This window comes from Pholis gunnellus (assembly GCF_910591455.1).
Source record: "Pholis gunnellus genome assembly, chromosome: 11".
Lineage (NCBI taxonomy): Eukaryota > Metazoa > Chordata > Actinopteri > Perciformes > Pholidae > Pholis > Pholis gunnellus.
Window position 1 is genome coordinate 14,413,112 of NC_136538.1, and position 27,938 is coordinate 14,441,049.

Sequence of the window (27,938 nt, forward strand, 5' to 3'; positions counted from 1 at the left end):
AGAGGCGAAACGGCGACCTCAGTCGATTACCTTTCTTTCCTTTGCTATCCAATGGATATTCACTGCAAAGCGGACCCCTTCTCGGCGATGCACCGTGAGTATACTGAACTAGTTTACAGACAGCAACATTTCTGTGTTGGGAGTTTAATTCCTGCACATATTAGGTGTATTCAATGACTGCGGTCTAGTTTACACAGAAAACATGCAGTTAGAAATGTTTTAATGCGTTCTCACCAATAGGCCTATATATTTGTTTTCTTTTCTTTCCATTTGGCAACGTTCTATTACTACTGAAGATGAACACAGCTCTTAAATATTGAACATGTTAGTATCATAAGTCATTTTCCAAAACCTTTAAAACATTGGCAACTTTTGCAAGAAGAGTTATTTAAAAATAGATTTATTGACGCCTACTTAAAGTTTGGTAGTAAATTATGGAATACGGCGCAGAGAAAAGTGTTTTCAAACATGTCTGGTTTATTTTAAGAGCACGTGGGTACTGAAGAGTTTTATTTTTATATTAGTTGTGTAAAGCTTTTTTTGTTGAATCAAAAGGACGAAATGTGAGCTGGTTTGAGCTACATTCACTTTAAAGTGACATAATAGAAACTCCTCAATTTAAATACAAAGCTTTTATTACCTGTGAAATTACAGTTAGACGTCTTTAAAACAAGGGCACGTTGTGTGTAAATGGATGTAAACGGGTCACTCTATTTATCTCTTACTCTAGATGTAGGTGGTTAAGAATAAAACTAACACAGTTGCTCTGTTCTTCATGTTTTCTACTCCATACGATAGGGGTAAAGAAGACCCGGGCTGCTGTAAATTATTTATTACTCCTCATTCGCACCATCCGCGTTTGTAATATGAGTTATCAAAGCTCATTTTAATTATTTACAATAATTGTGCGAGGAAAATTAAACAGGTTGAAACACAATATCTGCGACATGTGTTAGGCTGCAGTGGAGGAGGTGCTCTTGGAAAATATTCCCTATTGCCAATGTACAGGGAGAGAGGAGTTTTATTTTTATTTGAGTGGTATCAAAAGAGCCAGTGAGGTATATTTGATGTATTATGTTTATAAATGTTGTTTGTTTCATTTAATATTTTGTGTAATATGTCTATGTAATAAGTAAATGTAGTTGAATTTGACTCTCTCAGTTTCTACCATTATTATTATTATTGTTATTATTATTATTATTATTACTGTTACTATTTTTCCATTATTATTATAGTTGTTGTTACTATTAGTATTATTTAAAATCCCACTATTGTGTACAGATTTCATGCACAAACAAAGACTATTGGCCACAATTAAAATGTGCATGCGTGTATGTGTGTGCATGTGTATGCCCATTATACTGTATGTGTGTATGGTAATATGTTTTATAATTTTACACTAAAAAAGAACTAAATGAAACATCCCAGAAAAATAAAAGAAACCAAAATGAATCCACATGAAGAGAGAACGTGTCTTCTGCAGGTATGTAATGTTATGCTCCCCTGTGCATGCTGTTGTGTCCCACGCAGGGCACGGCGGTGTGAACCAGCTCGGCGGGGTGTTTGTGAACGGCAGACCCCTCCCGGACGTGGTGAGGCAGCGGATCGTGGAGCTGGCCCACCAGGGCGTGCGTCCCTGCGACATCTCCAGACAGCTACGGGTCAGTCACGGCTGTGTCAGCAAAATCCTCGGCAGGTAAAAGGGGGGATCCGCGACCAACAGAGCCCTATGTGTGTCAAACATCAATCTTCTATAGCTCGTATATGCGCACCAAGCTCTATTTCAGCCTCAGCCATCGGTTATATAGGCAGGTCATTTTTTTTTCTTCCTTTATCTTTTTTTTTTTGCTTGAACACAGCAGTTCTGCGTCCGAGATTTTCTATCCATCACCTGCAGCCTTGCAAGAGAAAAGCATCATAATCATGAAATACATTTTCGGGGGAAGGTTTACAGCTAAGCATTGGGGATAAAAAATATCTGAGAGGAATGTGAGGCTGTATTAATATTATAGGAGACTGGAGGTGATTAAGTGTATAAAGTAGCTCGAGGTAACTTTAAAAAGTCTATACACCAATTACAATACAAAAAAAAACACAATCTACGGCCATTATAAACTCACATTTGAGTATCAAAATCTTTTAGAAAAATACCATAAATACACACTTTACGTTCTTATATTTTCCATCAGTGTAAAATACGTTAAACCTGATAAATTAGATCTACGTCATTTTTTACTTCAGAGCACAGATGCTGTGAGATAATATTTTGAAATATATTTTTTTCAGCTATCAGAAGGCATTTCAGAGGTATTTCATTTCACACACACTGAATGTTTGTCACCAACATTTACCAATAGGTCATGGTGGCATGTCGTGCATGCTATACTGTATAGCTCATGGAGACTGAAAATGAGGTCCAAACTGTGCTTTTACAGCTAAACTGTCCTTTGTTCTGTCCGTCTCACTGCTTATATTGTGTGATTTTAATTACACTGCTTTTCGTTGGAAAAAATCCGCTCTGTTCACCTTCCAGCTGACACTCCATTAGGCCCATATAACAGCACCTTTCCACACCAATTATTAGATTAAAGCCGCCATCATATTTGTAGGTATTTATTTGCCCTATGTAACAGAAGGTCAGCGGAGATTTATTTACACACAAATTATATTTAAGCCACCTTTCCCATCAATCAGACTGGATTGTTGAATTAAGGAGGGATCCATTCAGGAACGCTCACTCTGTCCCCATGCAGGTACTATGAAACCGGCAGTATTAAACCCGGAGTCATTGGTGGCTCCAAACCAAAGGTTGCAACTCCGAAAGTGGTGGATAAAATTGCTGACTATAAGCGCCAGAATCCAACCATGTTTGCTTGGGAGATAAGGGACCGACTACTGGCTGAGGGCGTCTGCGACAACGACACAGTCCCCAGCGTTTCATCCATCAACAGGTAGGTGGAAAAAACTGATTTCCTTTTTTGTTTAATCATTAAAATCATGCCGAAACGCATCATTTATCCCTGAAATTCTTTCCAAATGTGTGCGTTCAAAAATGTCTGAGTGAGCCGAATACAAAAAAAATTAATAAAACGATAAATTGGATAAATAATCTCTGAAATGAGCAGATAGCTATTTCACCATACGAGACTGAACTATAGTCAGTCCCTGTCGAGTCTATCCGGGTGGTCTTACAAGTGCAATTCAATCTCCGGTGCGGCCCTCTACAACACAGCCAGCGCGGGAGCTGTGGCTGGGGCCACGAAGAATCACATCTGTCTCGATAAAAACCGATCAATACCGCGTAACCAGATCCAGAGGCGGGAGGAAATACCCAACAAAGTCGTTCAATACGCGGACCACACTGCGACAGAGGCGGCAGCAGCCTCTTTATTGCCAACCAATTGCTGTGTTTTCCAACACCGAGGTGAATGTGGAGCGACAACACATCACACATTTAGGCTTTTCGTGGTTGGACAATTCTAAATGATTCCGATTTTAATTATATTGTACTGTTCTAATACTAATTATAATAACAAGTATCATGAGCATTATTAGAGTATAAGAAGAATGAATCTAGACATGTATAGATAAATCCCCGTCCTAAAACAGTGTTGATCTGTGGGTAAATGGACTATAAAAGAGTTTCTGTTCCACTGAAGCAGCTAAAGCAGCAGACACCCTACACCTTCGCCTTTCCACATGAAGCGGGACAGCGTGGACAAAGTATCTTTAGACAGAGGACGCTGGTGAAAAGATCCAGTGCATGTGTGCAAAGTGAAAAAAGCCCCATAGAGCCATGCGAGTGATGAACTTTGGTTAGGAGGCACTGTTCCAGAGAGCTGGTCATCGGCATTACATTTTAATGAGCTGAAGAGAGTCTCATAGCACATCCAGCTAAATGCAGGAGATGGATGGATCTTTATAAGAACATTTAAAATGAAGAGAAAGACATATCAAATCAGGCTGTTATGGAAATTGTGGTTTCAACAGGTTTTGGCTTTTGGCGCCTTTCACCTGTTGTTCCTAAAACCAAAAGAAAATGCATTTCAGGGTGAGAGGAGGCAATGTTTAATGATTTACAATTAGAAAACGTTTCTGACCATCTGCTGGGTTTGAGCTGTGTGCAACAGTACTATTAGGAGAAATGTTTTCCTTTGAAACTAAGTTAGCCTGCACGTTAATAATTAACATCAGGGCTTGTGGCAATGCACAAAACTGCATTTTAAATTCTTCAAACATTGCCTCACAAATCACAACATAACAAGCAGCAGGTATCGCTCTTGAATTGTATTAACCCAACATGTATATTAGCATTGAAAAAAATGTTTAATTGATATTTATTTTACATCATATACCAAAAAATGTATGAGTATTTAAAAATGTTTCTAAAATCTAACCTTCACTCAAGGAATAGTAAACCATAATTTTCAGGCTATTTTTTAATGTCTACGGTTGTTTTGGATTGTCACTGTTGCTGTTGAAGGAGGATTGGTAAAGATTAGGAGGAAGAAAGTGAGAATGAGAAGCACACGAGGCAGGCAGGGGGAGAGAAAGGCACAGTGGACCCCTGGTGGTCTCTGTGGTTAAGGGGCTGACCTCTGCTCTGTTGACTTAAGAGGATGTCCTGGCTTTAAACACATTTTTCCTGCATGAATTATTAAAGATTACACAGAGGCAGGGTTGCACTCTGTTTTGTTGCCGCAGAGAGGCAACATGCCCAGTGGACACAGGCGTACCCATAAGGTCCTAAGCGACTTTCAATCATATTGATCCACATTTTACACTTTCTTTGGGATTTTGTTTTTCTTTTTTTTTTTTACAACACCCAAACACCAAAGTCGTTAATTCACCCATCCAAATTGCTTATTCAATATCAACAACATAGACTTGAAACAAAGTCCTTGAATTTATGAGGCTCCCTTGAGTCATGAGGTCAGATAACTGTTGTGGTGAGATGTTAGAAATTCAAATAAAATATTGATGTGTGTTTTCTGAAGGAGGCTGCTAGCCTTTGTTGCCCTGCCTGAAGGAGAGAGTATGGAGGACACATGAGATAGTGAGGGGAATGAAAAGAGTCTGATGTACATTTTTGCCCCCCGAGGAAGTTAACCCCATAGCTGCCTGATTCAGAATTGATAGCTCATTGCTGGATGCTGCATGTGAACGTCGCTCGCCTCATCTGCAGTCTGTAAAAGTCTGTTTTTGTCACACCTCCCGAGTGAGAGGGCTTCCATGTGGGATTTCTGTCAGTGCACAACGCTGCCTGTTATTCAATGATCTTGCGTTCGTCTGTCAATCAAAAGATTACCATAGTCATGGTTTAATGTAATGCGATCATGTCCCATAACAGATAAAGCTGAGCTTGTGAATATCCCACTATACCTTTACAACAATACTCAATTTTACAAATGTAAAAATAGTTTTTAAAAATGTCAGATTATTGTGACAATTTATTTTTTTACTTATGTATTTCAGAGTGCACCACAGATTAAAATACATCGTCTGTGGCAGTGGTCTCGGGCTGGACCAATAAGACACTATTGCTTTCCTGTCACATATAATTTATAGATCACCATTTGCATTTGCTGTTCCTCTCCACCATTTGTCGTCAACTTTTCTATCCCGGAGTCCCAATCAATAGGCTCTGATCCTCAGTGAGCCTGGAGGATTCCTGTGTGCTACACTGAGCAACAAAAAGACCGAAAACTAAAACAGACACCGGAGAGGTGACAGAGATTACAGGGGGGGTAAAGAAATTAAATGGAGGAGAGTGAAGATAGAAAGAAGGAAAGACAGAGATGAGGGGTTTGAAACACAGGCATTGTAAAGTACAGTAAAACGGAGAGCACATTGGACAGTGGAGTAGAAATGAGAAAAAAGGATGAGGTTGGGAGAGAGCGGAGTGAAAGATCAGGTTTGAGCAATGGAGAGAGAAAAGGGAGAGCGAGGAGAAAAGAGAGAGTGGGGAGCAGAAGAGGGAGATTATTAGAGTTGGCCAGGTAGAGCCAGTGAAGCTGATCATTGAGGTGAATTGATGTGATTTCATGCTTTGTTTGCAAGATCATTCAGACCAAAGTGCAATGAAGACTTTCCCGCCACATCACATCTTACTGGTATGGGGACTTTATCATATTTCTAACCTCAGAATCCAGCTAGATTGAATCCACAATCTCAGGGGGCAGCCCCCATTCAGCCTCACACAGGAGAGGAGAGATTGCCCCTAAAGCCCTGAGATTGGCTATTTGTGACAGGAGCCCGAATATGAGGATACAAGCGCCGCCAAACGATGGCGCACTTGTACATGCACGGGCGTAAGTGGACGTGATGTGCCGTGTTTGAGTGTCTCAGGGCGGGCGGGCGGGCGGGCTGGTGTGAAATCTCCATGCTCTGGAAGCAGTATTGATTGATCCGTGTCTGTTGTTCACTTTACCAGGATTATCCGCACCAAAGTCCAGCAGCAATTCCACCCGTCCCCTGACGGATCTGTTACGCCTCTGTCCACGCCCGGCCACACCATAGGTAAGCGCAATTGAAGCTACGCACAGACATCGGGGCTGCTGCAACAGGAGATACACGCCTAAACCTGAACACATACAAGCCTTTTCACATACACATGCACTGGAATAAACACACAAATGAGACACATGCATACAGTACAAACACTAACTCAGCTTTCTCTGTCAGTGCCCAGCACAGCCTCGCCCCCTGTGACCAGCGCCTCCAACGATCCCGTAGGATCGTACTCCATCAACGGCATTCTGGGTATCCCCCGCTCCAACGGCGAGAAGAGGAAACGAGACGATGGTAAGGGAGACACATAAGATCCCTTTGTTTTCCATCCTTTTAATTCTCTCCATCACTCGTCTCCTACTTTTTTTCCCTCCTGTGTGTGAAGAAGATGGCATTTATGACAGCGCTGCAGCCAAGTGTGTTTCTATGTGCTGTCTCCAGTGACTTGTTATGTTGTATATCAGGCAGGGGCGAGTGTTGAGAGAGTGTTGTGATTCAATCAGCTTTTTGATGCCCTGCGTTTTACCATACGCCTACAGAGCTGCATCTCAATTTTATACCATGTTCAGACGTACTGTAGATATCCCATATAGCTGTCATACAACTCTAATCCCCCTTGGTCTTGCTACTATCAGTTAAATACTAGTCATTTAATATCCTGCACTATAAAGATACTTTCTTTACTAAAATATATTTTATTCTGAATAGCAGTAAAACATTCAATCATAAACCATTTTTGTAAGACACTATACTAGTGTATAGGGCAAGAAAATAGCCCTAGATGTGCTCCAAGATTAAGTGGAAGCCTATCCGGTCTAAGCCAGAATTTCTCATTCCTAGGCAAGGCAAGAGAGTGGACACACACTGCCTGAGGGCTAATAGATTATCGGTTTTGCAAACAATTGGCTTTTTTAATGCCTATGAATTAACATGTCCCCGGTGGAGGCCTGAACAGGTGTAGGAACAGACCGGTGGAGGCAGGGAGGGGGCTGCGCGTGTGCCTGTGTGTGTGCCTGTGTGAGTGTGTGTGTGTGTGTGTGCACATGTGTGATTCTGCTGTGCTGCTTTGAGGTGGTTGATGGGATGAAATGGTTGAAAATGATCTCAAAGAGCACTCATCAAAACTGGCAACTTCCTTTTTTTCTGTTTCTGTCTCTTTAGTTCTCTGGACTGGCAACCACATGGATGGAAGGAAAATAGGACATTGTAAGTTGAAGTCAGACAACCTTCTCTTTTGCTTTGATCAATCTGATCACAATACTTTCCTCTCACTTACTGTTTCTGCTCTTCCAGGGTTTTGAGTTTGTGGGGACGAGGCGGGGAAGATTTTTCCAATAAATAATCTCCTGAGAAATTAAAATGAATTAAGCTAAAGTGACTGTGGAAAATTTACCATGTAATTGCATGCAGGTTAATATACAGAAATGTACAGTGTTGCTAATTCAATATTGTTATCAGGTAAAGATAGCTGTGGATTTCAAACAGCAAGATGCAGTTTATTGTAAACTTATTTAAAAATTTGCATTTTGCCTTAATTTGGACTGTTATGTCAGGAGACTCACTTGTGATTAATTATTCATGGTCATTTTCAATTGTCCAAATTTGTTAAGATAATTGCAGCATTGTTGTTATTTTACAAAACAAAACTGCAGGCAGACCACCTACCTGAGTTTATATGTTCTACAAATGCATCACATGTTTGTGCCTGCATTGTGATACTTTGACCAAAATCAACATGACACAAAGCATTGCACAGTGCTTGTACTGCTGGTGTTGTGATGATGGTGGTGGCCTTTAATCCCAGTGTGGCTGAAGTCAGCGGTTGCCCTTTGAGGAAGAAAAAGGTCCCCATTACTGGAGGGCTGTAGAGATAATGTAGTGTGACACGCGTTATGTACACCGGGTCCTCGTAAGACGAGCTTCAGGGACATAGGTGCCATAAGAGCTATTAATCTGTCCTCGTCATGTGTTATTGCAAATTAAAAGTAGCATGTAACATTGGACGGCTTCGAGTGAAGATGGGAGGAGGTAAAAGAGAGATAAAGGAGCAGCAGAATGAGAGGGAAAAAAAGTGGTTTTATGACGGGAGGAGGGAATAAGGAGGTTGCGCTGTCCTCAATGAGGGTTGAGCAAGAATGTGTTTTAGGATTTGTGCATGCATGCATCTACAGTATACACACCTGTGCACGAAATGTGTGTCTGTTAAGTGTGGCTTCAGATGCTCCTCGCACGGTGAACATAGTGACATTTAAAAGAATTTGCAATTCTGCAGAGAAAAGCTATTAATTCACAAATTAACATCTCCCCTTCCCTCCCTCCCTCCCCCCCCTCCCTCTATCTTGGATGTGCAAGCTATCGAAAAGACAAAAGAAATAGCCTTAAGGGGGGAAAAGAGAGAGTCTCAGCCCTATCTGTGGAGAGATTGGTTTGCATGTCTGCAAGCAGCGATACCAATTATGCCAGTGCTGGGAGAATGCGTCTCAATGTGCCCCCTCCTTTGCCCCCCCCCCCCCCCATCTTCTCCCACCACCATCACCACCACCACCAGCCCCCCACCCCACGAATCTATCCATAGCCAGATTTATTTGTGTATCTCATTACAGGAAATGGAATGTTGTTCCTGCCAAATGCATTAATAGTGAAGTGGGGAAATTAGCCTGTTGTACGGCACGCTCTCACTCAGTCACTTAAACCTATGGTGGAAGTGGAAGCCAAGGAAAGACAGAGAGGATTGGGTGACAACTGCGGTGTGATTGTCAAATGTGTATTAAAGAGCACGGAGTCCATGAACTCATTTATAAAAAAGTTTGGGCCTTACAGTTGTTTCTTGAAGATGATTTTGAACTCATTATTATTTGAGACACACCTGCTCTGATTCATTATGTTTTTAAAGGAAATGCTGTTTTTAATAGCGCTGCAGCTTTATGGAAATTCATTGTTTTCCTCGTCTTAGCACACAATGACAGGTTACTGCTGACCTTGCTGCTGTATGCTGTGCGCAGGTTGATGTGACCTACGTGTATGTTTCTCTGCGTCCTGGATGGAGCCCAGTGGAGCTCTGGGGAGGACAGGCAGTAGGGAGCTACAGTGATAAATTAGATGGAGAAAGCAAAGGTCATAACTTGTGATTGTAGCGTGGGTGTGGGATGAGTGTAGAAGGAGCTGATGAGTGTGTGAGCGGGGAGAAAAAATATGGCATAGCAGGTTGTTCATTCATGACATGAAAGAACGATCGCACGCAGCAGCCAGAGTCATATCCACCTTGTTCAATAGCTTGAGGAAAAATGAATACAGTTGCTGTTTTGATTTGTTCAAATTTCATATTTGGCCTTTTTGGAGATTGTCCGGTGTGTATCTTTTAACACGACCCATTTGTCGAGTTTGAATCAGTTAGTATATGGATTTGAACCCGGGACTACACTGGTTGGCTAGTCAAGCCAGTCCATGACAATGAGTCAATAGAGGATCACGTTAGAAAATAAATGCATCCAGAGCGGAGGCAGAAATAAATGGAATCATGAGCACCATGATGGCCCTGATGGGGTGAGTATGAGAGAGAAAAGCCCAGGTTTGAGAAGGGCCACAGAGCGTAACATAGAGACAAGAAGCTGTTAGGGCCCCGACAGTAGGAGGACACAAAAGGGTCCACACTGCATTTCTGCCCCTCCTCCTTCTCTGCTCTATCTCTGTCGTTCTTTCTCTTCAGCGTTACATTTCTCCTCTCATCGTCCCCCTCTTCTTTCTAAGTCTTGCGAGTTTGTGCTCGGCAACATGGCTGCGTGAGGCCCCACGTACAGTTGTAAACAATATACAATGAGATCCGTCACAAAATATATAAGGAGAGTGTATTCACTCAATGGAGAGGAATCATGTCGGAGAAAAGTCAATTACGGGCAGCGATGCCGAGAATTAATGGAGCGGTGCATTACTCAGCTTGAGGAGGGAGAAAAGGCAAGAGAAAAGAGGGGATACGTTAATTGCATTTCCACAAATACTCGCCACACAGGGTGGCAACACTAAACGGCAGAGTGGTCCAGAGGAGGGTAGAGATGTAAGCAGTGGAGGACAAAGAAAAACAAGAGATGAAAATGGAGTCACACTAAAGAGGGAGACGTCAAAAACATCCTCATATTATGCCACTTTTGTTTGTTTGTTTTAAGAGAGGAAATGGTATTTAAACTGATTCAAATGCAAACCAGATAGCTATTTTCTTTTAATGAAATACATATTTCAGTTACAGTTTCTAAAGACTTATTTCAAGAATATATTGCAAAAGTCTCACAGCACTGGCATATTTTGATTTGATAGAATAGCAAGTTTTCACGCAGTGAGCAAATATAACTAAACTTTCATTTGGCAGACAGTTTTGTCCACATTGCCTCCGGACAGGTTAATGTCTTGCTCAAGGACACTTTGACATGTGGACAGGGGAATGCAGGATGAAGTCCAACTCTCTCTACCAGATCATCTAGTGCCCCCCCCCCCCTCTCTTTTTATTATTATAAACTGCTTTGGCTTGGATCTGTGAATTCAAATGAAAGTAAATAAAATAACTAGACCGCTTCAGAATACTATCGACGCAGAATGAGTGTTGGCAGTGAGTGCAAATATCAAATAAGCATCACTGTGCCTGCTGACAGTCAGTACACTGGTTGGTGGTGCTAAATCGAATTAATAAAGCTCTTAAACACGCCACAACATAACAGGATCTTAACAGCCATGGCAGTGTTGCTGCCTCTCTCCCTCTCGCTCCCCCATCCCACCCACCTCTCTCCTTTCCGCTTCAGAGGTTTCATAAATATAGCTAGCTTACAGGGAAGGAGTGTTCACCCTCTGGGTATACCAGTTTGTTTGCGCTCTTTTCTTTTTTTTTTTTTTTCAAGCATAACTGCATTTTTTAAAAACATCAACAAATGATCCACAATTTGCGATAGCATCATTTCACCTATCAGCCGAAGACTTGCAGCCTCTGATCTAGGAAACCCTGTGTCATTGATTTACGGAGAGAGCCGAGCGATGTGTAGGAATTCATTTGCCTTTCAAACAAGCCCCCACCTCTAATCTCTGCTGAGTTATCTTATCAGAGGGACAGGGGAGATGAAAGAAGGACATAAAGTGCCACCAAGCCACCACAGGACGTTAACATCCCCCTTAGAGACAAAGCAAACAGCGTTTGATACCATTGTGGTCCGTCTCACAGTCGCTCCTGTCACTGGTTTAATGGAAGTGATTGTACAAATGGCTGAAAGAGTACAAATGTGAATATTACTTAGAAAAGGATCCGTTTAAATTACAGTATCGTTTAAGAAGAATAGCTGCAGTTTCATGTCCATTGGTTGAGTTTGTCTTTGAGTTTTATACAAAGTCCACATAAAATGTTTGAATTCATCATTATGAAAAATATAACTTGGACACAACGAGGTGCAACAGCATCCGTCTATTTAAGCTGAACAGAGAAAGTATTTCCGAGAAAGGACGTTGCTTTAGGGTTGATGTGTGAATGTCACCGAGGCTTGTTTTTATCTTGGTTTGTCTCCTAACACTTTGGTGTTAAAACGCAGAGAGGCAGTCAGCTGGTGCTGTGGGAGTGATAAGAGAATACCTGCTGAGACACCCAAAGGGGTTGAAGAAACACTGAGAAAATGAAGCCAGCCAATGAGACACACACACACACACACACACACACACACACGATCTGACAGTCGGGCTTCACACTCCACTTGACTTGCTGACTGTCAAAGAATGAATCTGATTTATTGCAGCTATCTTATGATATATGTCAAACATGAACCTCTAATGGCGAATTCTGAAAATAATTGATTTAGTATTATTATTTTCATTTAAAGGCCAAATCAATAATTCTTTGACCACATCAATTTGAAATATATTCACATACACAGTTGAAGTGTTAGAAAAGAAAAAAAAGTGTGTGTCTTAACTAAACATGAAAATAAGGCCTGTTTCACTGCAATTTCTGAACTGTTTCTGGATGCATGTTCGGCAATTGGGTTTTTAATTTTGCTATTGAGGCTTTTGTTTACATTTAGATGACAGAAAGTGCACCAAAAACTGTCATGTGATGGGAATCTGTCATTTTGCAGTCAGTTCAGAAGGCTTGATTAAGTGTGTGTGTGTGGGGGTGCTGAGTAGCATGCACCTCCATAGTGAATGACAAACACTCCTGCTATTGATCGAGCTTGCCTCTTTTCTCAGACCAGCTGATACGAGGTAATTAATGACTCCATTTTCTTCTGTACCACAGACGACAACTGAGTTTCATACAGCAACACTAATGATGCAACCTCAACCCTTCACCCAAGGGAGCCTTTTGAAGAAAAAAGGAAAGCCTGCTAAAATATTTGGTTAACGGATGGTAGGAGAAACACATGTGGCAGAAGGGTAAAAAAACTGATTCCTTCATAAATGTTACACAAAGCTAAAGTCAATATATTTTAGCAGAGAAACACACATATACACACACCCTCCCATCTACACGTACACACACACACACACACCTCTATTCCATTCTCTCCATGGATCTATTTCTTGGTGCGAGTCGGGTTCATCCTCTGGCCTCAGCCATTGAAAAAAGGTCAAGCAGCCGAGCAGAATGGCAATAACGCCCCTGAAATGGTACCATCAGTGGAACATGATTGATCAATTGAATTCCATAGCACAGAAAAATGTGGGATTAAGTAGAGTATTATACGCACAATGAGTTGAGGCATGATGTTCATTCCAAGTTCATTTCGCCTCCCTCCTCTGCTGGCGGATCAGGCAATCAATAGCGGCCTTGCATATCATATATCACCGCTGGCTCGCCCAGGAGAGAACATAATCTGCTGCAAATTTAGAATGACAGATTTGTATGGGAGCTAAAGCCCTCATCCGCTGTTGGCGGCGGGGAGTAGGGAGGAAGGGAGGGTGGCGGGAGGCAGGCAGTGGAGTGGAGGTTCCCGGGATGCTGGCTGGAGGTTTTAGCTGCAGATTTTTTTTTTCTTTCAGTGTGCAGGACTTGATGAGTGAGCAGAGGGAGAGCTGCCGCGGCAGCGGCGGGCTCCCCAGCCAAGTTGATAGGGTCAGAGATCAGGCGAACGAGGGAAGCATAGGCTCATTTGTTTATATAGAGTGTGACCGAGTGAGGAAATGCATACGCTTGCCCCCGACGCCCCGTCCTCATTCGGCCCTGAGTGCCGTCCGCACTCCATTCTGTTTTCCAGAAGACAGGCAATATGTGGGGGATGGAGGGAGAGAAAGAGAGACAGAGAGAGGGAAGGGTAATATGTTCAGGCGGAAATAGTACAGTTAAATAATGGCCCTCCATTTCCCGCTGGCAGAATGAGAGGCTCTGTATGTAATCGCCAGCCCTACTTTCTCCTCCTGAAATACACGCTCTCCCTTACAAGTATATATTTGCACTCAAGGTAATCCATCAATTACCATAGACCTATCACATGATGACCGCACTGATGGTGGCCACGGGGACAGGTGGGGGGGTGGGTGGAGGCAGCAGGGAGCTGCCTGAGTGAGTGTATGTGTGTGAGATGAAGAGAGGATGAGGGGGGGGGGAAACAGGGAGGGAGATAAAAAAAGCAGACATGTTGGTGGGTCTCTCTGAATTTACTACTGCTCCTCGTGCCATCACCTTTACACCGTTGAGCTTAAAAAAAAATCTTCTTTTGCTTATCTCACGTTGCTAGCCTGCTGGAATAATATCAGGTAAAAAAGACTGGAGCTACGCCCTGATGCAGAATGTCTTTGCCTTCCCTTCCTCCTCTCCGTCTTTCTCTAGATGGCTCTGATGGCTCAGGTCCGGGCAGCGACTCTCAGGGCAGTGTGGAGAGTTTAAGGAAGCACCTGCGAGCAGACGCCTTCACCCAGCAGCAGCTGGAGGCCCTGGACCGTGTGTTTGAACGTCCCTCTTACCCTGATGTCTTCCCCACTTCAGAACACATCAAACCTGAACAGGTTCGCCATACAGATTTCTATCTACACATTGAAATGTACAGCCCTGCACAGGCATCCCGGTTTCTTTCTTTCTGTTTGTCTTTAAGTAAAACACTTCTCATTGATTTGTAATAATATGTATAGAATAATCTGGTACACATACTGACAAAGGGGACAAAAAGCTCTGTGCAACTGCTTGCTCCAAGGCGCCTACAAGCCTACAGCCTGTTTCAGCGGATAACCTTTATTTACATGCATTAGACTGTTAAACAACAAGAGACTATTATTTGTTGCACTGGAACTCTATGTGGGTGCCCATGCAGCCTTAGCAGTGCCCTAATTGAGTTCATTTTCATCTCTGTGCGATCGTGGGGAATTACAGCGGCGATAAATCAGAGGGACAGCCCCTCAGCCTGCTATACAGCCCCTAATGCAGCTAATTACCAAAGTGATTTCTACGGCAAGATCAATACCAAAACGAATTGGAAATGACTTGCAATCACAAAGAGTGGAGGAGAAGGTATTAAAAAGGCGAGAGGAAAGTGGAGGAGGGGGGGAGAAAAACGGCATCAGAATGGTCCAGAAAAATCAGTTTTAATTTAATGTAATATTAATCAGACTGCTTTCCACTCTTTCTGTGCACCTCCATTTTTCTCCCTGTTTCCAACACCCCCTCCTTTTCTTAAACTGGTGAAAAGGTGGGATATTAGGCTATTAAGGGCTTGTCTGGTGTCTGCATCAGGGCATTAAAAAGCCATTTTGAAGAGGCCAGGCTGAATAGGCCTCATCCCTCCCACACTTCTGGCAGCCATGTGGTCAGGTCATTCAGGCCTCTCTGTGCTTGCCACTCGCCCTCCGCCCAGCCCTGCCCAGCCCTGCCCACAGCCCATCTGCATGACAAAATGGCTCTTGTGCTGCTGAGGCCCAGCGGAATAGAGAGGAACATCCAGCCTAGTGCCAGGGAACAGTTGTAAGCAGACAATTAGAGTTTATCTGGGATAGAGGCAGACAAGACTGGGGTCACCAGCTCGCCCCTGTGGGACCCCGTTCCCATTGAGACAAACAGATGCACCCGCACATACACACAATCGCAGACACAAATGTGTGCACACACACTTATCCTTTCAAAGAAGAGGAGTCAGGTCAGGAAGTGTCATCTCATTGACAAACGGGATTCATCACAGCTGCTGTAGCCGAGTCTTAACCTGTGTTAAATACTTGGTGGAGTCTAGTCGGTGGTTGATCTTTACATGAAGTTTTCTGGTGTTGTAAAAATGTTTTGAACAAAAAAATTGTAAACCATGAAAGATGGCTGTTTTATCACAGTTGAAGAGATATGAAATTAAAATCTCCAATACAAAGTAAAATATACTAATAAAACTATGAAAGGCGTAAAAAACAATACCCACTATTTTATCATGTTATTAACCCAGTTTTATGTGTTCATCCCAGAGGCAAAGCACAAAGGTTGATTTTTGAGCTTGTACGCCCCTTTAAAAAACCACACCACATGTCTCTCCTGTAACAAAGCCCTGAATGTCTCCTCCCTTGACTGGTCACAGGGATGACTGCAGTGGAGCACAAAGAGCCAGCTGACACCCCGTCCTTTCACTCCTCTCCCAATCCCTCTCTCATCCCTCTCTCCCTTCCTGCCTTCTTCTCAGACAAGCCCTAATGCATGCATACATCATAGGTCTTGGTAAAGCACGGGGAGCGGGGTCGGGACGGGTTGGTGAAGGGGGGACGGGGGGGGATGCTCACAGAATTCACAGGAAATATTCAGAAGGAAATACAGTGAAAGGATCACAAACAGCTTCCTCCGATACACAAGGGGTTTCCTTCAGAGAGATTTCATATATAACTGGGGAAAGCTGCTCTAAATCTCACACCCACAGTGGGGCTTGCATGCAGTGCATGAGCGGTATTAACCAGATCATAACGCAATCCGGTGGAATGTGAAATTATTTGACGTAAAAAGTCTGAATTGCTCTTTTTGTTTGCCATCTATGCTCACATGTGCATTCCTCCGCTGACATATTTTTGCATGTGCTGTGTGTTTGTCTACAGGCGAATGAGTACTCACTCCCATCCCTGAACGCTGGAATAGATGACGTGAAGCCGAGCCTTTCCACCAGCGACCGCTCCGACCTCCCCTCCAGTGTCTCCCAGAGCTACTCTGTTGTGACAGGTACAATCTGACTCACGCTAGATTGATCCGTAAAAGAGTACACACAGCTGCAGCAGGTCAAAAACATCTGCAACAAGGTGGCTGAACTATGTAGCGAGAACACAAACATAGTGTCTTTACAGTACCTCAGCTACTGCTGCGATGTCTTTCTATATTGTTTCGTGGCATTTAGTTAAAGTATAACCAAGCATATCATACGCATGGTTTTAGTCAATTTTAACATTCTGCATCCCATTTTTACAAATTCCTCGCTGCCCCCTCTCACCAGCCAAGTGAATATGATGAACTGGATTCCAAATATTCTCATTCCTCGTCCTCCTGGTATAAAACAAATCAGTCCAATTAAATCCCATAATCACCATGTGCACACTATTGCAGCTGTAAAAGATGGGAGCAGCTGACAAACGAGACTATACTGCACCTGAACTTACTGAAAATGCCATCGACCAGATTACACTTTATGTCACTTTATCATACTAAAGGATAATAATGATCAGTTGATTGTCAGTTGTTTGTGCTTTCACTTCTAAGCTGTTTTCCGCATTAATTTAAGTACTATAAATGTAATTAAGTACTTACATGAACTTCTTTTTAATACGTTTTTCTCAAATTTGGTCAACTCTGACTGAGCATTGTAAAAAAATCGTCTCGATATTACATCATCATCGAGCTATCAAGATTTTGACTGCTGCTCCCTTATGGCGCTCACACTCTCCAGCGATATTAAATCCTTATCACCAAATGAAACCCCTCTTTCGAGCCACTTTTTGAGGCACTCTGTGTATTTATTTCTGAGGGACAGAGCGAGGCGATATATCATCTGAGCCCATTAAATCCTACAGGCCTTTCACTCGCTGCTCCTAACTGGCTATTGTGTTAGCCCCGATTGGCCCGCTAACAGATTGACTGGGAGCACTTCTCATAAGAGACAGCTGCTGTTCTCGCCGCGACACGACGTTGTCATCAAAGGCTATGATAGCCTGTTGATTGACAGCGGCTGGAATAGCGCCGTGGCTGGCTGGCTGCCTCACGCTGTGGCGAGAGAGAGAGACCCAGATACAGATGAGACAGTGAAAGACACACTGAAATTACAGGGGGCTTTTTAACAACTTATGAACTGACTGCTGTTTTCAAGAGTAACTTCCACTGAGAGCCAACAGGTAATGGCAGGTGCAGTGTATTGAATATCGTGTAGAATTAACTATCTGTATCATATAACCCACACTGACCCACCCTCTATTGCACTATGGCTTCTTTTGCTCTGCTGTCGAGGTTGATGGCCGCCTGGTTAATTGAAATTTTGTTTCAATGTGGCTGCTGAGCCTCTTTCCCAGGAGAGGTTAGGTTTACTTATGGCCACACTGACTGGAGAGTAATATGCCGGTCTTTTAATAAAACACCCGTAATAATGCATCGCGCATCAAAGTCAATGAGTCCACTGTGTGTGTGTGTGTGTGTGTGTGTGTGTGTGTGTGTGTGTGTGTGTGAGAGAGAGAGAGAGAAAGAGAGCGAGTAAGTAAAGTGGAGGACAGCATGATTGAAAACTGCAGTGGCCCTTCTCAAATGATCCCTGCAGTCCAGCCCCGGACCCAGACACAGAGCTATGAAGAAAGACCCCCTTTTTATTCCTGAATATGTGGGAGGTAGATTTGCCCCAGAAAGTTGGGCCTCAGGAGAAGAAAGGTGTGTTTTTGTCTTTTATGCTGGGCTCCTCCTATGAAAGCGGTCTCGCTCTGGGGAGCGCACTCATAGCAGGTGGCCTTCAAGCCACCTGGGGGCCGGGGGGCCTCCTAAAGCGATACATGTGAGGGCCACAAATTGCATAATGAGGAGTCAAACTAAGAAAACTTTTCTCAGAGTGGAATATGACAACAAACTTTAGCACAAGCATTAGAAAATGATTATTTTGAGCACCAAATTAAGTCAGAAGTAATATCCAGTGAGCTTTTATTACTTAATTTTAACGACTTTGCAAAGCAATGCATGAAGTATTTGATTGGGTGTAGGTTGTTACTGCATAATATTATTTTTTTTCTACCATTAGCAAACCCTGTAAATAGGAATGTATGCCAAGGCTGAAAAATGCTAAATTACCTTCCACACTTAGGCTTGGATCCAATTATCAATAAATTATGCTCTCATACTGGATGGAGCCACGAGATTATATTCATTCTTTAAATGTTTTCTGCTCCCAATTAAAATTCATACAGTTATTGATCTTGTTGATTTTTATGTCCTGAAATTTGCATAATCTATTAAAGATGAATGATTAATGAAGTGCTCAGCTTTCCGTTCCAAGGGCGCTAGCGAAGGCAATGTCGGCCATCTTTTGTGTCCTCTGTTTATCCTGATGTGTGAAAAACACGGTTACCAAGGAAGGAAGGCGACATCCAAATCAGAGAGATTAAGAGGATTTAGTAGGAAACAACAGTAATTTACAAATGATTTCCCCTCCTGCAGAATGAGGACTTTGAGATGTTCCACATGTAAATGAAAATTGTAATGTTAATATTCTGTGACATAAGCTGTCAATAATTCTTTAAAAAAAGATTACAAATGAAGCCTCTCGCTAATTTGGCAAGTAGATGTTAATTGGCACGTATTTGCATAACCGACTGGATAAAAAGTAAACGGTGTAAAAGTAAAATGTTTCTGGTGTTTACACGCTGTAGTGAAACTGTTGTACTTGTGTCCAGGGGAGGAACACTGTGACCTGTTCAGTGCATTCATGGGTAGAACATGATTAACTCCTGGTCTCTGGCTCTTGTCCAGCATTTATACTGTATCTCTGCACTTTTTTCTATTGATACGGGAACAGACTCAGCAACATAAAGTATCCTGCAGATCCGCTGCATCTTGACTGTAATGATCTTAATCACGAGACTTAGTATGTGAAACAAAAAAATAGTATAATACAATATATCTTCGTATCAGTAGTTAAACAGGGTTTTGCCCAATGAGAGTACAGTAGTCTCTGTAAAGGCTTGGCTCCATAATCACTCTCACCAGAGCCTGTGGGGACGCTGGGTGTAAATGGGCACCCCTCTGACCTACTTAAACTCTAGCAGATGCAAAGATCCAGCGCTTTTCAGTCACTCTTTATATCTACCTATCTATCTATTTCTCTCTCTCCCTCATCTCAACTGTACTAATGAGGTGGGGGGGGGGGGGGGGGGGGGGGGACACACACACACACTTTATCTATGATTAATTTTAGCTGAAATGTACACCTCACTCTGAGGCTCTTTTATGACTTGGCAGTGCCAGCCATTCTCTGCTGGGTGGCAAACAACAAGCAGCCACCTAACCTGTGGTGCCTGGTGTGTGGCCCGGTGACAAACGGCGTGTCTCAGCTCGGTTAACGTCTGCAGCCCCGAGCTCGGAAATTAATGTTTATATCACCCAGCACACTAACCTTTGAGCACACATTTGATAATGAATTACTTTAAACCCGTGGATGGGGAATTCAAGCTATTTGGCCCTGCAACTATTCTTTACCGACAACTGGATGCAGCCTTTTAGAATAATTATTTTGTTCCTTTCCTGGGGTAAGGGGCTATAAAGGACCACCTCTACCATGCAGGAGAGTGAAGCCCAGATGACTTTGCCCTGCCTGCACGAGACAGAAGGTTTGCTGAGATCTCGAACATACTGTAGGAATAAATAAGTTCTCCGTTGATTGAGTGTCAGCCTTTGAAAACAAGAGTTCTGCCAGTAAATGTTTTGTGCACCACAGTTCCTCTGTGTATGTTTAAAAATGAAATGCTCACTTGAGAGAAGGCTGTTGCAGCTATATCTGGACGCATCACACCGAGGGCCGTTGTAGATCTTAACAGTCCATTTCTATGGTTGATGGGGTCTGTAGACGTGGTATCAGGGGTGGAGCAGAGACAGATGTTGGAGAACTCTATAGCGTCTCCACTCTCTCAGAGATGTGTTTGCTGGGGAGAAGAGTCCCCAAGGACCCAGAGTTTATCTTCCATCTCCATCATCAGGGCCTGTGATTTGACAGGCTCCCTTTACCCGGGCTCTGCCTCGTCTCCAGGACAATAAGCAACACCATGTCTGATTAGTTTCAGAGTTCAGTGGTCTTGAACGCAGCGTTTGTATCGGTTGTTGTTGCGTCGTAACCACTGTCTGTTTGACAACGGTTGCTCAGGCGCTGAGAAAACAGAAGCCTACAGTAGTATGCAGGAAGTCTCGGCGTAAACAGACCTGGGCTTCGTGTTTGGCTCCATCAGCCTTTAACTAAAGTTCAAATTAATGTCCCAAGGGTTCACCCTGATAACAAAGTAAGTGTTCCTCAGAACAATGCGACTAACGTGCGCGAGCAAGGTTCACAAACACACAATCCACTTTTCTAAACTGTGACACACAGTGATTGGATTATGTTTTATTATAGCCAGCACTAGTTGAGTGTGTCTTGTGACATTTGTTTTTGTTATGGGTAAGGCTTGCTGTGTTCGCGGGTAAAAAACGTAATGGCACTGATCAAGCTGTTTGTTGAATACATAGTGATTTAAGGCTAACCCTGAACATTATCTGCCGTGTTGTCTAGTATCAAATTCTGGTGGTGGATGGAGATTGTTACGCACCCAAATCAGTCGCAGGGTAACTGGACTTTTGAAAGCTGTTTCCACTTTAAAGACTTTAACAAAGCACATGTTAGATATAATTAACTGAAGAACCGAACTGTGCGCCAGCCATTTGCAATCATTCCTATATATGCGGACGTTGTTTCCAATAAATTCGTGACATACTTATACAGCGCATGTGACAAACTTCAGGCCTATCCAATTAATGCAAAGCCCACTCATTAGAATATTTCTGTTCATGCCAGAGATTCGTGGCAACCAGCTTTTTAATGATTTGATCAAAAAAAAACATACATAGTTAGACATTGTGCTGTTCCCTCCATAACAATGCTATTTGTCTCAATAAGATGAAGGCATTGTGAGTAATTGCTCTACCTCTGTCTAAATCCCCGTTTACAGCTGTCACAAAGACAAAGAGATTTGGAAAACCTGCGATACATTTCTATGGGAAAGCAGTCACGTTCCCTGGCATTAGGTTCATAGGGCTGACAGGGTTGCATCCCCCTTCCATAGAACAGCCCTTATCTTAATGAGGAATCGCAACACACAGTCCTGTTGTAAAATAACAATGATGGGGGAAGCAGCTAATGAGGCTATCATGGTGTCGGGAAAGAGCCATCTCTCCCTACAGGCCCCAGCGAACACAACAGGCTCTGCGGCAGACGTGGAGAGGCCGGAGACAGAGCTTACATTGATTGCATAGGTTCAAGAGGCAGAGCCGGTGAAATGAAAGATGCCAAGACTCATCAGCCCAATTAGATCAAAGTGTAGAGTTTTGAACTGTCTCCGAGCCGATTGTTTGGTTATTTTGGGGGAATGATTTTGTTGTGAGAAAGCAGCCGTGAGATTATGTTGTTTGTTTTCCCCAAAACCGTGGGGAAATTTTTTACGCATTTGAGCTTGATTGATCAGGCGCGATGTGTTGCTGCAACATTTCACTGGTGTATGTTTCCACTTAGCCGAATGAATTACTGCTGGGTGCATATGAGATTATTATTATATGCTATGTAAATGAACAAATCAACTGCTAAATACTGCTTATCTATTCAGGATTCATATGAAATGTCTGGTTATAAGCTGGTGAAAAATAGGAAGTTAATGTGTAGGAGCAACTGCACTTCTTGTAATGATCCTTATCCTTTATGCTCCCTTTGAATTATGTCGAAAATCTGCTAAGAATTTGGAGTCCCATCTCTGTTTGATTCATTGTTCTGTGGTAGTGTTCGGCTATATGCATGACAAGTCTAAAAAGATCTAATGCGACACATTTGGTTTGTTTTCGCCTCTGCACAGAAGTTTCCCATTTGGTTATTTGGACATTTAGAAAGCTTTACATCCATCCCTCCATACATCCGAGTGACTGAAGTGAATGTATGTGCAGTATGTGTGGAGTTGCATGTCTACATTATATCTAGTTTTTTTCTTTCTTTTTCTTTCCACCTGGCAGACTCTCACCCATCATATCCACCTTCCATGTGTGTAAAGCGAGAGCCCCATGAGGCGTCCTTTGCCCCCTTCACCCCCTCCTCTGTTGGGGATTCTGCTCTAGCCGACATCTTGCCCCACCAGTCCAGCCTCTCTGTAGATGCCTCTACTCCCAGCTACCCTGCCCATGCCCACGGCCCCCGCTACAGCCAGTATGCCAGCCAGTCCTATATAGCAGGTACAACTTTACCCATAAGGCCCTGTAACCAGATCAAAACCCAATCAAGCTCACTCTTTTTAGCTGATTTACCTATGTGTTTATCTTTAATAATGTAGTAATTATCAAATAGACGCAAATTAAAGTGTCCGCCTCTCACGTTGCAAAGCCATCAATCCCATCATGCATTGTGGCCCGACTGTTTTGTATACACAAGCAAAACTGACTGCTTGCCCCTCATTAACAGCGACCGCTCTCTCCCCCTCTCGGGTTAACAATAGGCCTCCAGGTCCCTCCAGCCTCGTGACAGGCCCAAGGTCTGAAGGGCAAGAGGAGGCCAAAGGGGGGTTGAAGGGGGGGTGGGGGTGCAGAGGCAGAGACGTAGGGCTGATGCTGTTTTGGACCTGTATGTCCCTGTCCTGTGTGCCCCTTCATCCAGCCATGCCCGATGCTGTCACTGTTAATTAAAGGACTGAATGTGGAGCAGAGAGAGCCCTCATTGGCCTGATGCTCCTGTCAGTTTCAAAAGCTGCTTAGGACGTTGGTATATTCATGTTATACAGCAGTTGTAGTCACTGATGAGATCATTTCATCACCTGTCATCCAATGCAACTCCAGACTGGATAAGAAGTTCCGCCAAATGGATGAAAAACATGCAACATGTTACATATTTGTGGTTGATTTTAGCACGTTTGAACTATTTTTTCTTTAGTATATTGCAGAAAGATCTTTAACTTATTCTCAGTGACGATATGAATCGCTCCACTTTGGTGTTTCTTGTTTATGAAATATTATAATTGGAGCACTTGGAGTGAAACAATGTTTCCAGATAAAAAAAGGAGTGGAAAATATTGTATGTTTAAGCTTTAACGTCAAGTAAACATTGAAAATATACATTCATGTTCAACTATCCCTCCTGTGTGCCTGCAGGTCGAGACATGGCCAGCACCACCTTACCTGGCTACCCGCCTCATGTCCCGCCCACAGGACAAGGCAGCTACCCCACCTCCACACTCGCTGGAATGGTCCCTGGTAGGTTCCACTACTCCCTTTTTATGATGCCATTAATTCTACTCTTACAGGTTTCATTTCCAGTAGGCACTACCCTTCAGTTGATCTCGTTGAGGTCACTTAAACATGTAACACATACAAAACCACATTCACTCTTTGAGATGCTGAAGAGACCTTAAAGCGTTGCTCTCGACCGAAAGGATTGAAGCAAGCTTGTTATAGCTTTGTTAGACTGCGGTTAGCGTGCGGTTAGCGTCTGCGGCCGAGGACATTAGATGAACTCGATAGGCGATCACCACAATCAGTGGCCGTGTGATAGGACAGTTCCTCTCAGTTACACTCCAGCTCCCAGCGCTCATTACCCTCACCGTGTCCACACAGCGCACTCTCACCAGCCCCGTCGATAAACACTGCTTTTGCTCCTCTGCTCGCCTCCTCGCCTCCCCGGACACCCAGGGCTGCAGAGCGTATCTCTTTCCCCTCTACTTAACCTGCAGTTCAGGTTCACAGCAAACAGTTAAGGGTCAAAACACAGAGGCGTGGAGGGCCTGTAAATATTTAAATCACTATCTCTCTCAGGGATGAGCTCGAGTTACACGACCAGCAGTGGGGATGCTGTAGCTTCCAGCGTGTGTAGATCTCTCCTCCAAACAACTGAAAACACAATTCCCTTTATTGCTCGGAGACATGTACCTTTCACACTGACCAATAATCAAAGCAGGCGTGCAGTATTTATGAGTGAGCTCAGTGTGCATGAAGGTAACATTTTCAGATAAACAAGGAGGTGAAAGCTGATATCTGATACAAAGAAAATGACTTATGCTTTATTGGATTACATGCCATGAGCGAGTGCTTATGATATACTCATACCAGCTCAGCTACCTTCTTAATCCAGAGGCTGTAATTTTTCTTTCATCTGGTGGTGAATGACTAAGATTTAGTGACTGGACCCAAACACTGTTAAAGCAAAGGCCATTCTTCAGCGGCTTCATATAAAACCCAGCCTTTATAGTCTCGTAAAAGAAGGAAACCTGTGGACCCACAGCATCGCTCTCTGACATCCCCTCAGCCTCCCGTCCTTCCCACCACGACCTGCACACGGGGGACAAAAAGCGAATGAGAGTCTCAGAGAACCTATTAGGGAGTTCTAGAGCGCAGCGTCATCACTTAAAAGCAGGAAGAAAAAAAAAAGGCACCGACGTCCTCACTTAAGGGGAAGATTGAGCAAATCCTAAAGACTAACAGAGGATTAATAAGACAATCAATTCACATGAAGGGAGTGCATGGAGACAAGCTATACAAGCAGCCGGGATAAAAATGCAGCAGAAACATTGTATCGTGACAAGATTGCAATCATACTGCAAAGTAACTTGGTAACTTTTTTACAGCTTAATGTTTTATGAAAGCTGACAGTCATTTCAGGTTGTTAGCTCCTTGCTAATGTTTGTTTTTATCGATTTGTTCTCCAGGAGGGGACTTTTCTGGAAACCCTTACTCTCATCCACAATACACCACTTACAACGAAGCATGGCGGTTCAGCAATCCAGCATTACTAAGTAAGTGACTCTCTCTCGTATAAGACAAACTGTCAAACATAGCCGTAACATTAATACACTTTAAAATGAATGTATTAATAAAGCACAATAATAAAAATGTATTCTCTGTCCTCGGAGTTTCACACAAACGTGTCTTACACGATGTTCGACCTCATGGTTTCCAACGGCTCGTTCTTCTGTTAACTTTCAGGTTCCCCTTATTATTATAGTGCCGCATCCCGTGGCTCCGCACCTCCCACTGCTGCCTACGACCGCCACTAGTTACCATGGAAACCAGTTCAAACTGCAGGCCCTGGGCTTCGGCCTCCATATTGTCCCCGTCTGAGAAACACTGAGGTCAAAGGGAAGCGAGGTGGAATCCTAAAGGAAACCCTGTTATGTTACGCGATGTGGAGAGGAGGGATCGGCGAGGTCGACGCCGGTGCATCCAGCCCAGCTTCAGCGTCACACACTTTGGGTCAAAAGGGCCCGCGGGCGTTCAGAACTCACCCATCATGCCCTCACTCTCTCTCAAAGGCCGGAACATTTCCAAAATGACTTTAAGAGATTATATAAATATATATATTATAAAATATAAATTGAAGAAAAACAGTGTGAAGAATACCATGTGGAAAAAAAATGTTGTGGGTTTTTATTTTTGTTCCTTTGTTGCTGTTGTTGTTGTTATTTTATTCATGGATCCTCACATTCCTTCTATGTGATGAACTGCAGTATTTTTCTGCTCTAAAGAGAGAAGTCCAGGGGAGATGACAATGGTCCCATAGCGTGATGATGCAGCGACTTGAATCAGTGTTGCGAGGCCCCTTTGACACCTAATGAGATCCTGGCCCCACACTGTGTGGGGGGGGGCTTTACTCTGGTGCTTTGACTACGTCTTCTGCTCCAGTTTCTCCTGTCCCACCTACATGATCAGATAAACACAGCATGTCCTACAACGTTTACCGACCCTATATAGACCAATGGCAACATCACACTCCCTGTGGCAAACAATCAGATGTAAAAATGTAAATCATTTTGCAAAGTATTAAAAACATGGTGACCACAAAATGGCCTCGCCAGAATTTTAAATACTTTAAATTATTTTTTTCCTGTCACTGTTTTTTAATGTAAAAAAGGCTATCAAAGATTCCTTCAGAGTAGTTGTCACATTTTCCCTCCTTTTCCAGTCATGTCCATGTCCATGCATGATCGTCCTTTGCTCTTTTTTTGCACTAAAACCTCAGCTTATTTAATTTATTTGGTACATTCACTTAAAATTAAGTTTAATAACCTACCAATTTTAAACATAAGTTGATACTATTTATGTTGGATAGTGTAAGTGTAAAAACAAAAGCCAGACAGACAGAAACATATTTTTCTGGGTAAAAGCGATGCTTTCAAGTTTCTGAGGAGGTTGTAAGCCATAGCCCTATGGCTACATAAACAAATTCAATTCTCCCGGGTTATAATCCATTCAGCTACTTAGTCATACCACTAGATGCCTACACAGTTTAGAAAGCTGTACGCAGTTGAGCGAACCAACTGTAAATTAGCTTCAACAATTGCCTTACAAACCTGTTTTTTCAACGTAAATTCATGCCTGTTCAACTAAATTAATTGCCTTTACAGACACATATTCACCACCCTCCTTGATTTACCTTCTACTCTCCACAGGGACTGATAGGAAATACTGATTCAGTTTGCTTTTTGGAAAATATTTTGTGAATGTACTTTTAATTACATCTGCCAAAGACTTAGTTTGATATTTAATATTTTATTTACAGTATATGTATGCATAAATAAAGCAGTATTATCTTTTAAATAAGTAGTCAACACTGATCCTGTATGTCGTGACTTTTTAACAGGCGAACAACATGATGCATATGACTGTAATGAAAAAGGTGAAATTCAGTGACTCAATACTCCATCGGTTGCAACAAAATGCTGCTTTGTAGAATGATTTGTGAATAATGTGAAGACAATTCTTCTCTGTAAATAATATCACACACACCATTGCAGTATCATACTAATGTACTGGCTCTCTTTGTAGATATACAGACTGAAGAAAACGTGCATTACATTTGTGTCGTAATGTAATGTTGTGCTCTAAGGAAAGGCACAACTACTGTATAACCTGCGGCTACATATGCTGTAGTAGCAGGTTTCAGATGCTAACATCACATAGGTTGTCTTTGTCATTTTATTTTGTTTTCATGATAATGTCATGATGATGTTTTATGTCACTATGCAATGAGTTAAATGGCTTTCTGTATCATCTTTTGTTGTTGGATTTAGATTAAGTAATCCCCATGGAGAACAGCATACAAGGTAACAAATACAAAAGACCTCCAGTGTGAAATGGCTTCTCTCTCATTTCACTTTTGCTCCACAAATTCCCTTAAAAGAAGATGTGATCAAACTGAAGTCATTGGCAACAATCAAAGATATTGTCCTGTTTGCTGTTAGTAGATGTTGTGATCATTATGTTAATCCAAATTACAGTCATCCGT

The 27,938-nt window shown here is 42.7% G+C and overlaps 1 protein-coding gene across 4 annotated transcripts; it reads left to right on the plus strand.

Annotated features, from left to right (window-relative positions):
* Positions 1-45: 45 nt before the first annotated feature.
* On the plus strand, positions 46-25,774 carry pax2a (paired box 2a; the record flags this gene model as incomplete). Of its 4 annotated transcripts, none has more annotated exons than XM_079168982.1 (11): positions 52-94; positions 1,531-1,696; positions 2,754-2,951; positions 6,434-6,519; positions 6,685-6,804; positions 7,672-7,716; positions 14,303-14,478; positions 16,525-16,645; positions 23,813-23,914; positions 25,363-25,449; positions 25,659-25,774. In XM_079168982.1, the coding sequence occupies 11 exons, from the start codon at positions 52-54 to the stop codon at positions 25,772-25,774; spliced, it is 1,260 nt and encodes a 419-aa protein (XP_079025108.1). The 4 variants fall into 4 exon arrangements, with proteins under 4 accessions (XP_079025111.1, XP_079025108.1, XP_079025110.1 ...); XM_079168984.1 differs by having other exon boundaries at positions 25,640-25,710; XM_079168985.1 differs by lacking the exon at positions 7,672-7,716 and having other exon boundaries at positions 46-94; positions 25,640-25,710.
* Positions 25,775-27,938: the final 2,164 nt, after the last annotated feature.